This window comes from Phaseolus vulgaris, chromosome 3 (genome assembly GCF_051622355.1).
Source record: "Phaseolus vulgaris cultivar YP4 chromosome 3, ASM5162235v1, whole genome shotgun sequence".
Classification (NCBI taxonomy): Eukaryota; Viridiplantae; Streptophyta; class Magnoliopsida; order Fabales; family Fabaceae; genus Phaseolus; species Phaseolus vulgaris.
Window position 1 is genome coordinate 33,268,769 of NC_143500.1, and position 12,356 is coordinate 33,281,124.

General features: G+C 35.0%; 1 protein-coding gene across 1 annotated transcript; it reads right to left on the reverse strand.

The window, feature by feature from the left end:
• Nucleotides 1–4,140: 4,140 nt before the first annotated feature.
• On the reverse strand, nt 4,141–5,043 carry LOC137805543 (uncharacterized). Its single transcript, XM_068605488.2, has 2 exons — nt 4,385–5,043; nt 4,141–4,282 (listed from the first exon to the last, which is right to left on the reverse strand). Exons 1-2 carry the CDS (start codon nt 5,041–5,043, stop codon nt 4,141–4,143), a joined length of 801 nt encoding a protein of 266 aa, XP_068461589.2.
• Between the last annotated feature and the right edge of the window lie 7,313 nt (nt 5,044–12,356).

Below are 12,356 nucleotides of genomic sequence, written 5' to 3' on the forward strand. Positions count from 1 at the left end.
TAAATTGTTTAAAATTAATATTGTCATGTTGTTTGTAGAATGTTTTAATTAATTCAAAATTTTGAAAATTTTAAATTTTAAATTGTTGTTGTTTATGTGGTTTTGTAAAATTGTTATTTTTGTTTTTTATACATAACTCACCCTTCAAATTGGTTTGTTTTAAGATTATATGTTTGATTAAGTTATATGATTTCAAATGATAAAAAATGTTTAGGTAGATTAATTGGAGATAAGTATTAAAATGAAATATGTTATTTTTATTGAATGGTGTATTTTACACTACAAGAAAATCACTAAATAAAAATTAGTTTTAAAACAAAAATAAATAGTTGTTATAATGACTAAATTAGAAATTATTTTAGAGACTAAAAAAGTATTGATTTCTAAATTAGTTAATATTATTGATAAATAGTTTCTAAATTCGTATCTAATTAACTATCAATGTTTTAACTACCGATTATTTAGATTCTAAATTTGGTAGCAAAAACACTTTGGTAGCTAATTAGATACCAATTTGGAAACCATATAATAATAATATAAACTAATTTAGAAACCAAAAATTTATTTAGTCTCTAAAATGGTTTCTAATTTAGTCACTATATCAACTAATTTTTTTTTTTTAAATTAGTTTTTATTACATGATTTTCTTGTAGTGTAAATAAACAACTAATTATTTTTTGTTTTTAAAAAATTTAATGATTTTTTTGTAATATTATATTAGTTTATTAAAGTCATATAGGATGATATGTAATATATTATTAAGCAAAATAAATTGCTAATTATAAAAAAAATATTATCGTTTCATTTATAATTTAAATCATCTAAATTAAGATATCAGATAAAGAAATTTTGAAGGAAGGTTGTTATTATATTTTATCCTCACATATGAAATTGAAGTCCTTATATGTATCAAAAGTTCTTAAAATGAGTTAGGTGTTAGTTTCTGTGAAAAATATTTAATACAAATTTTTAAGAATACTTATGTTATATTTCATCTTGTATCCATTAGAATAAAATTTTTTAAATCAATAAAATTTTGAAATGGATCATAGACTATGTTAGATTGATTAATATATTTGAATTTGACTAATTTTTCTTCTTATGTTTGCTTCTTGTATGTCAAAACCTTTGTCGGGAGCGTATGATTGGACTTTGTATGCATATATGAAATAGTAAAAAATTTGTTGTATGTATATTTATAATTGAGGTAATATGAAATGTTGAGGTGTTTAATTTATTGTTATATTTAATTTACGTGGAAAAAATTTTAAATCGTATTTTTTTTACTTAACGAGGGATTCCTCCAACCAGAACATACTAAAAGCAAATTTAATCAATTACTTTTACATTAATCATTTACTTTATTATAGTTTATCAAAACAGATTAAACGACCTAATTAAAACGGGGAGGATGTCAACTTTTACCATTAAAAATAAAACAAAAGTCAAAGATACTTAAATTAGTTAAAATTTTAATTGTATAATATAAAATAATTGTCAATTTTTTTTTATTACTTACTTGTTTTCTTAAGTGTTTTGTTTTAGATTTTTTTTAGATATATCAAGAAATGTAATAATTTTTATAGATTTTTTTTTCTCTTCAGTTCTATATCATAATATATATATATATATATATATATATAAACTAATTAAATATTAAGTGAAAAAAGAAGTATAAAAGACAAAAAAAAGTAATTAATTTTATCTTAAATTCTAAAAATAAAAATTAAATAGGAACAGAAGTATTTCAAGAGTGCTACACTTAAAAATGAACGCAGGAGGGAGTACAATTTTGTCACAAGTTTTATAATTCTAAATTTAAAGTGTTTGCATAAAAAATAAAATCTCATCAATAAAAATCAATCATAATTTGAATAATGAATGTTGACTGAATTTAATTGTGTGGAGTAAATGTTCCTTTTAGTACTCAAACCCGACAAAGAAATACATAAGAAAATATAGAGAATGATGAGTAGCTAACCATATTGTTGGAATTTATAAGAATGGGTAAAATACAACACGGAAATATTTTTCATCTTGCAAGCAAATCTTTTTTTTGTTCTCAGTGCCAAAATAAATTTATCATATAATATAAGGGAAAAAATAGTTTATTGTGTGAAAATGGATAAATTCCCAAGTATCAAATTTACGTAAATTTCTTATATAATTATTTGATTATAAAGAAAATAGATAAATTCAAATTTTGAAAATAAGAAAAAATTCATAAATAAATTTTTTTGAATTACAATAAATGAAAATAATGTTAAAAATAAAAATGAATTCAAATAAATATATCTTGGAGATGTCAGAGATATCCAACATATTTGTGTTCGTGATGTCAAAAGAACAAATTAGTATTGTTCTCAGGTGTGTTATCTCGCACAAGCGACTTGATACGATTAAAGCTATGAAAGTTTTCCCAGTTAAGAAAAATAAGGTCATTCAAGCGATAAAATATTGTGATGATGTGTGATTTATATGATTAATTATACATAGAATGACGATATATGACTAAAGATAATATGTGTATGATGAACATGGTAAGGTGAGATCATTGGTGACATGAATACACACACATATATGTACACGATGATATCTATATGGATATGTATGATATCATCGTGTGTAGTGAGATGTTAACATGTTAGCTTATTAAGTAATTTTTTTTTACTTTATCGATGAGATGGTAAGAAATTGAAGAAAGTTTGTGTATCAGGTTTGAACTAGTATGTGCACAAACTCCCCTAAACTGGACCAAATGTGGTTCTCTAGTGGGATATGCTTAATACTATAAGGCATTATGTGTTGGTTACATTGTATATTTGGATTTAAATAATGATTCACTAATGTAAATACAATCATTTACGATGTCCTTTTAATGACGAATTGAGAATAATCGTCTTTGAAAAGGAACAATGACAATTTTAAAATAAGGACACTTTTAACGATAATTCTTTATCAACCATTGTCAAACTATAAAAAATATAATAAAAATAAAAATAATTTCAAATAAATAAAAAGATGTTGAAGATGTCAAGACATACCATACATGTTTGTGTTCTTGATGAGCATAATTTTATTCACACTCAAGAGCTTTAATCATAAATTATTTAAATATTATAATAAATAAATTCATTGTTTTAATTAAGATTCATATAATTGAGTTTATTTGGACCTTAACTATTATTTTTTGTTAATTTTGTGCTTTTAGAGTAAATGGTTTTACCTTTGTGAATGAGTCAAATATGCAAAAGTCTAAGTTGCTTCCTTGAATCAAAATAGAAAAAAATATTTGAGAAGATTTTATGCAAAGTAGGAGAAATTTTCTTCACCTAAGTAGGAGTTGGATCTTCTTTACTATTTTCTCCACTATTTTCTCCATCAGTTTCTTCATTATCTTCTCCACCAAAAGTGGTGCCTCCAACATGGACTGTGGAGGAGGTTGCATGGAGCATGCCTATTTAAGGAGAGTCAGGGAAACTTATGACTATTTTACAACAAGTGTACTGTGTCAGAAGTAATAATTTGTCCTTAATGACAAATATCAAACTCACATGGAACCATTGAATTTTTAAGTAAAATATTCACTACATAGAAAACAATAATTAAGTTTAATGGATGTTTGTTGTATGTGATATTACAAGAATTGTTTTTTTTTATCAGCAACAAATAAATGGAATAAAAGGGACACTTCAGGGGTGTCCCAACCCATATACAAAGAAAGTCACCTAAGATACAATGCATAAAAACAATAGAAAAAACAATACAAAGTTTAGCTAGAAAAACATCAACTTGAAGCATCGCATGTATCCTAGAAAAACAGAGATACCTACACCTGGATAAAAAACAGCATGTGCTGTCACAGTAAGCCCAATCTGCAGCTTTTAAGAATACCTATGTTGCAGAAGCCACCGAAAACAAAACTTCTCCTACCCTATTGAATATTATCTACTCACTTCCCCCTTTCATCGACTCCAAAAAGCATATCAGGGTGGCATCTCATAGTCCACTGCCCCTACCCCTTTACAACCTACCCCCTTACATTCAAAAGACAAAAACATCAGCAACTCTAATTCCCCTCCGTTTAGGCACCATCATGACTTCAAAAGTTCCTCCCTCACATCTTTCGCCCTGCTTAACTCATCTGCTATGGTTTAGAAGCAACCCCCTGTGCCCTGAATCAGACTCAAAAAATACTAGATTTGTCACACTTTTGTATTGGAAACATCTTGCTAGGTTCTGCCATGGAGATATGATTGCCATCACATGGTCTCTGGCTCCCCTACAAAGAAAATAGAATTAGCATTTTATACATTGGACAGGGTTTAGATGCCACTCCGCAAGAGAGTAATTAAAAGACCGCATCCTATGTTTCATCCATGACCAGGCTCTAACTTGTGCTAGATGAAAAATTTCATCATCATCCACTACACCATTTTTGAAGATTATAGTGTTCCGCTGCTCCCAAAGACATCTCACCACCGCTACCCATATGCCTTTCCACACCATATTCTGCTTGTAATTGAAAGCTTGAAAGCTGAACTGCTCCAAATGACATGTCAGCTCCCTATGTTGAGCAAAGACAATTCCCATCCATCTAAAGCATCTATTCCACACACGTTGAGCTACCGAACACTCCACAAATAGATGTTGTACTGTTTCGTTGCCACCCCCACACAATACACATAATTGGTTGTTTATCATCACCCCTCTCCTCATTAAGTTTGTCTTTGTTGGAAGTTTGTCTAGAAGGGCCCTCCACGCGGTTACCAGCACATTAGGATACGCTTTAACCTGCCAGAGCAAGTTAAAGATTGCATTTGGGCCACCTGTAGAAGATTTAGTAAGTCGTTCATATGCCGTCTTCACCGAAAAAACTCCAGATGTGTCCCCTTCCCACTTCTGGGAATCCATCTCTTCCCTGATGAGTTTGGTTCTGCTTATCACTCTTAGCAGCTCATCTACTAGTTCAGACTCCCACTGAAACCTATACCTTCTCCAACCCAGCGTCCATGTCCACTCATTGTCCTCCCATATTCCCATCTCAGACACCTTTGATTCCTGATTCAGCGATATAGAAAACAGTCTCGGAAAGGAATCCCGTAAAGTCCTGCTGCCAGTCCATGCGTCCTTCCAGAAACGTACCCTATCCCCATTCCCCAATTTCCAGCTAGTGGCACTATGAAACCAACTTACTTCTTCTTCCTCACCACAGCTCTTGCACAGGTCTTTCCACCACCAAGAGGAATTCTTCTAGTTGTTACGGCTTTGATTTGAATCCATACCATACTTAGACAACAAAATATCTTTCCACACGCCTTTTTCTTCACTCATAAGTCTCCATTTCCATTTTGCTAAAAATGCTGCGTTGAATTTCCTGATGTCTTTGATTCCCAGCCCTCCTTCCTCCAGTGGTCTACAAATTTTGTCCCAACTCACCCACGGTATTGGCCTATTCTCCCTTCCCCATCCCCAGAGAAATCTTCTTTGGATTCGTATAATACTCTCACAAACCATTTCTGGTGCCTTGAAAAAAGATAGATAGTACAACGGTAATGACGTAAAGACCGATTTAATTAAGCAAATTCTGCCAGCCATAGATAGAAACCTCCCTTTCCAAGCACTAAGTTTTGTGTTTAACTTTTCTATTATCATCTCCCAGTACTTCTTCCTCCTTGGATTTCCTCCTATCTCCAACCCCAGGTATTTAAAGGGTATCTTCATAAGAGTGCAATGTAGGCTCTTTGCATAGACTTCAAGAGTCTGCTCTCCGACATTAATTCCAGTCAACTTTGACTTGTGAAAATTTACTTTCAATCCCGACGCTAGTTCAAAGCATCTGAGAATTGCTTTTATGGTAATGACATTGAAATATAGGTCTTCGCAAAAGAAAATTGTGTCATCCGCGAATTGTAGCATACATGTCTCGACCTTCTCTCTGCCAACCTTTATTCCTGTAAGCAAATTGACTCTGAGCGCCTGCCTAACCAACCCAGATAACCCTTCAGCAGCCACAATAAACAAAAAGGGTGCTAGGGGATCTCCTTGCCTTAGACCTCTTGAAACTTTGAACTCCTCAGTAGGACTACCATTAACCAACACTGATACTGTTGCAGATTCCAAACAACCTCTCATCCACATAATCCATCTTCTATGGAAACCCAACTTTTGAAGCATGTCAAAAAGAAACGCCCAACTTACTGAATCAAACGCCTTCTCATAATCTATTTTGAAGCACAAGCCCCTCCTCCTACCCCTCCTCAATTCCTCAATGACCTCATTAGCTACTAATACACTATCGAGTAGCCCTCTATCTCTCAGGAAGGCAGCTTGGCATTCATCAACGACCAAAGGTAACACCTTCTTCATTCGACATGACAGAACTTTAGCAATGATTTTGTAAAGCATTCCCACAAGAGATATAGGTCTAAATTGCTCAAGGGATGTCGGATCCCTCACTTTGGGCACAAGTGCTATGAATGATGCATTGCTTCCCTTGGGGAGGCGTCCGGAAGCTTGGAAAAGGTGCACTGCTGCAATAATATCTTGTTTAAGAACCTCCCAATTATGTTTAACAAAATTAAAGTTGTACCCGTCCGGGCCTGGGCTTTTGGATCCCTCACATGACCACACGGCTTCCTTAATCTCTTCTTCCGTAGCTATGGATATGATACTCACACTTTCTTCCACAGATAACTTTTTAAACTGTACATTGTCTAACCTGACCCCGAAGTCATGTTTGGCTGCAAATCTTTCTTCAAACAATCTTTTTGCTTCCCTCCTTACAACCTCGGGTTCTTCGCACCACTGATCCCCCACATGTACTCCTTTCACCTCATTCTTCATACGTCTCCATCTTAATGTGGCATGATAAAATTTGGTGTTGGCATCCCCATATTTGGACCAGCTTGTCCTAGCTTTCTGCCTATACAAAGATTCAGTCTTCTTATTTAATACATTTAACTGTCCTATTAGATCCAGTCTCTTTACCCTTCCCTGATCATCAAATTCAGTGCCATCGTCTTGATTATCAAGGTTATCAATTTCAAACAATACCCTTTTTCTCTCTGTGATCAAGTGACCGAATACATCTCTATTCCACTCTTTGAGGTCGCACTTGAGGATTTTCAGCTTGTCTTTTAGCACTGTTATATGATCACCTTGAACCGTATATGAGTTCCACATAGCTTTAACTAAATCTTTGAATCCTGGGTCCATGAGCCAAGCATCCAACGATCTAAATGGTCTAGGTCCCCAATCTTTTGAGACACATTTCACCACTATTGCACAGTGGTCTGACACTTCTCTCGGCTGGATGTATTGCTTTCCCATAGGCCATTTTTGTAGCCATTCGTCCGACACCAATACTCTATCTAACCTGCTTTTTGATGTGCCATTAGCTTTGAACCATGTATACTTCTTTCCCACTAACGGTAGTTCCACTAGAAGATTACTTTCTATAAAACTATTGAATCCTTTGATCTCACTCTTTTGGCTTCCCCTTTCCCCAACACCTTTCCTTTCACCTGCAGACCTGACCGCATTGAAGTCCCCACAGAAACACCAAGCCCAACCCGGGTTAGTGTTTTTCACGCTTGATAAATCCTCCCATAACTTCTTCTTGTCACTCATGTTGCATGACGCATATACATTGACCACCGCACATTTTAGTTTGGAATTCACATGTTGGCCAAAGATCGCAATAAATCCGCTTCCCTCCACATGCCTTTCATATACAAAGAACTGTTTATACCACATTACTAGTAGACTTCCCGCCCCTCCTACTCCATCGTTGTGTATCCAACCCACTTCATTATTTCCCCACAAAGCAAAGCAACGAGCATCCGAAAACAAAGTTGTTTTGGTTTCTTGTAGGCATGTCATTTTCACCCCCTCCTTCAATATCAAATTTTTCAAGTATTTAGCCTTGATTCCTCCTCCTACCCCTCTTATATTCAGATTTACAATGATCATATGTAACCCCCTGTGTTCCCCTCATGATGTTTCTTCATTGTCTCAAGATCTCTTGACTCCATTCTTTCAATTTCCTCTACGACATTAACCTCATCCTTACGACAGGCAACCCCTAGATTTTTGCCTACCTCCCACAAGTCAGATGTTTCTTCCTCTTTGTCTTCCTCCCTACATCTACTGTTGCAAAAAACTACATTTGGAATTTTACTGACCTTTGAATTTGAGGAACTGCCCTCCAATGTGCCTTCTGCTTGGTGGTTTGTTCTTCCTTGCATTAGCCTACTTGTTTCTCCCAATTCCCACAATCCTCTGCTCTTTCTCTGAATAAATGAGGATGCTTTATTGGACACCTCTGCTCCCAATTCTTCGCCCAAATTCGCAAGCTGAACACCGTGATTATCGTTGCCCTTTTGATTAGAACCTTCACCGCAAATTGATTGTTCACAACACACCCCCCCCTGCACAAACTCCTTTCCTGGTCGTTCAACGTCACCCTCTCTCCCCCTTGACCCTTTGCTTTTTACGCTTCTATCACCTTTGGTAACTAATGATGAGTGCATGTCATCCAATCGCGTCCTTTCAGTCTTCACACGAAGTGGGCCTGATTTTGATTGGGCTGAAGTAGCAACAACCAATTCCTGACCAGCTTCATTCCACTTGGGCTCGGTTTGACTTTCTTGTTGGGCCTCATCCCTGCACTCCTCATGATTTACATACATATTTGTTTTACTACAATTTGAGGCCTCTAGAGCTACAAGAAAGTTGGTCAGTGCTACTTGGACAGAATTGCTTTTACATGCAATGTTAACCATGTGGGAAACCGAAAAAGCTGACTCCCCTACCTCTGCCTCTACAAATTCTGCCTGCATCGCTTTTGCCTTATTCGTGTAAGCACTGTTACCTTCTACCTGCTCCAGATTTTGTAGCATTTCCCCTTCCTCTTCAAACTGTTCTTTTGTCTTATTAGGGATATTTCCTTGCGCTAGCTTCTCCGACCACCGCAGCGCCGCCTCTCCTGGCCTGCCCTCTTCTTCAACACTCTTTTCCGACCAGATTGTTCCCTCCACGAACGAATCCGAAGAAGTGATGCTATCTGAGGATTCGTAGAGATTGTACTTACACTTACATTTGCCTTCGAAGAAAACTGATTGCTCTTCCTCCATGTAAATGTTTAGGATTTGACCATTAATCTTCATTTCCTTCGCTAGTTTCACACTACACGATTTTGGAATACGAACCTGAAGTCTGGCATACTCCAAGTTCTCCCAAGTTTCCGTTGCTTTGTCAACCTCCACCAAGGATGCTACTTCACCAACAACTTTCGAAAAGCAGTCCTTATTCCACAAGGAAATAGGGAGCCCGTAACACCTAACCCAGATAATTTTATGACCTGCTACATGTGCATCGGTCCATGGTTCTACCGCCTCAAACACACTCTCAAACCATTGCTTATTGGTTCGAATGATATCCTCTACTCTCACTCCCTGGTTGGGTGTTATGAGAGCCATGTTGTCCCCCAGATATCTCACTTTTACCATGTTCATCCCTCCCAAGATAAACTCCTCGCACACCTGATTGTAGCTCAGCTCTCCAGAGAAGAAACCTACTGCACTATTGTTCAACCAAGGAAGAGTTTGATGCTTTGTTTCAAAGATAGGGCCCTTCCATACGTTTAGTGGATCTTTTTTCACGACGTCCGCATAAGATTGATTTTTGTTAACCTCTCTCCACTCCTTTCTTTTCTTTCCCTTATAATGCCTTCCCTCCTCCTTCTTGTTCCCTTCTCTGAGTTTGAACCTGTGACCGTTCCTTTCTTCCACGTTATTGCGTTCAGATTGCACCCCCTTTCCTCTGAGTGGAACCTCTGTGTGCACCAGTTCAGATCTTCTGTAACGCGGAATGTTAACGTATAGCTTCATATTGCCAACCCACGCTTGGTCCATTTCCCTTTCGAGCCCACGAACATTCACCACGTTGAACAGCCTAACGAACCCATATCTTCTCCCCCACCTATTCATTCTACGAGAAATAAAAACCTCTTTCACCCTTGCCCAGCGTTAGAACACTTTTACCATATCATATTCGCCATAGTTGTCTGGGAAGTTCGAGAAAAAGAAAGTTGTGACATTGTTGAATGATTGTTGCGGCCTTCGTAACCTCCCGTAGCCGAACGACCCTCCCATCTCCTTCTATTTTAAGGATGATGGCGAATATACAAGAATTGTAAATAAAGCAAAGTAAATAGTTGGTTGATTGAATTGGGAAAATTGGGATTGGGGTTCATCATTCTCACTCATTTGTACTTTGAAAAGCATAATAATATTCTATCTTTGATTGATATTGATACTCATATAAAATTCATTTATATCAATTTTTTACACATAAAACTATTAAGATAGTCTCCTAAATATTGATTCCTTGCATTTATAAAGCTCCTTATTGTTACGAGCAAGTGTTAAAAGCAATTAACATTTCAACTATATTCCTAGAATTGAAATATGTTAAGCATGATCAGTTAGGTTAGAAACTGTCAAATTTAAGGATCAAAATCATGATAAAACAAGCGTTAAGAATAAAATGACAATATCAATCATCAATCAAGAAAAAAATATTATATTTAAATATCACATCAATACATAAGAGTTTGAAAAAATTACTCTCAATCCCAAAGGGTAGAATTAGCCACTCATGTTGGCCATTACAAGCATGGAAAGAAAGAAAAGAAGATTCATGATGTTTCTCCTTGAGAGTTGTCTCCTCTAGGATTTTCTATGACCTTCTATTCTCCCAATAATGTTTAGGGTTATATCTCACGCCTCATATTTAATCTAGTTGGGCTTGGACTAAGTGACTTCTCCCCCAAGGCGTGATTGGGCTCGTTTGGGCGAATTAGACGAGAAAACCCCAACTTCTTTGGAGTGATCTCGCCTAGGCGTGATTGGGCTCGCTTGGACAAGTTCCTTTGGAGTGATTTTGCTTAGCCGAGTTTTTGAGTGAGTTTTAAGTGTTCTAGCTTTTCCTTTTTATCTTGTCTATTCTCATTTAACCCTTTCGTCTCCATTTTTTTCCTAGAATCCTGAAATTAACACAAATTTGGGAATAGATCGTTTTATTCATCTTATAATCACAAAATATGTAAAAATGTTCAAGTTCATAAATTAGGGGTTCAATTATCATTATTTTGTCAATAAATATCCATAAGTGTTTGTCTTTTAATATGAAATATTACCGAAATATGACACTTATCAGAAGCACACAGATGGCACTAATATCTCTGAGTGCAAAATGAATTTCTTTGTTTATTTTTTTTTGTATTTTTTCCTCGCATGGAAGAATAAACCTTTTGTTGATTCCTTTGTAATTCTCCATTGAGTTTTGAGGTTTTGATCAATAAAATTTCGTTTTTCAATTCTCTATAACAATTGTTTTAATATTTGATAAGTGCCATAATTCAGTGATATTCATACCAAAAGATAGACACTTATGGACTTTATTTGATAAAATAGTTACAATTTAACCCCTAATTTAGGAATTTGAACCTTTCTATATATTTTTGGATTATAAGATGAATGTGAATGATTTATTCCCAAATTTGTATTAATTTCATGATTCTAGGGGAAAATGGAGATAAAAGAGCTATAGAAGAATGAACAAATTAAAGACAAGAAAAAAAGAAAAAGTGGAGCATTGGAAACTCGCCCAAGGCTCACTTAAGCGAGTTCACTCTAGTGAGGTTTGACTTTTTCTGGTAAAACTCACTTAAGCAAGTAATATGTCGCTTAAGCGAGATGTCACTTTACCTAAGCCCAATTAGGTTAAATAAAAGGCGTGAAGTATAACCCTAAACATCATTGAGAGGGTATATGGAAAGATAGAAAACTGTAGAGGAGGCAACCGTGAAGGAGAAACACCCTAGATATTCTTTTCTTGCTTCCATGCTTGTAATGGCCAATATGAATGGCTAATTCTTTCCTTTGGGATTGTGATTAATTTGTTCAAACTCTTATGTATTGAGGTGATATTTATTTATAATATTCAGTTCTTAATTGATGATTGATATTATCATTTTATTCTTAAAGGTTGAAACTATTCATGATTTTGATTCTTAGATCTGATTGGAAAGTAATTATGAGTATCTGACCTAAATGATAATGCTTAACATATTTGAATGTTAGGAATAGATTTGAAATGTCAATTGCTTTATAACATTTGTTCGTAATGATAAAGAATTTTTATAAATATGCGAGGAATCGATATTTAGGAGACTATCTTAATTTTTATATGTGCATCAATGTCAATCAAGATGAGATGTCATATGTTTTATTCATTGAAACTACAGACGAGTAAAAATGATTAACCTTATTCGCAATTTTCCCAATTGA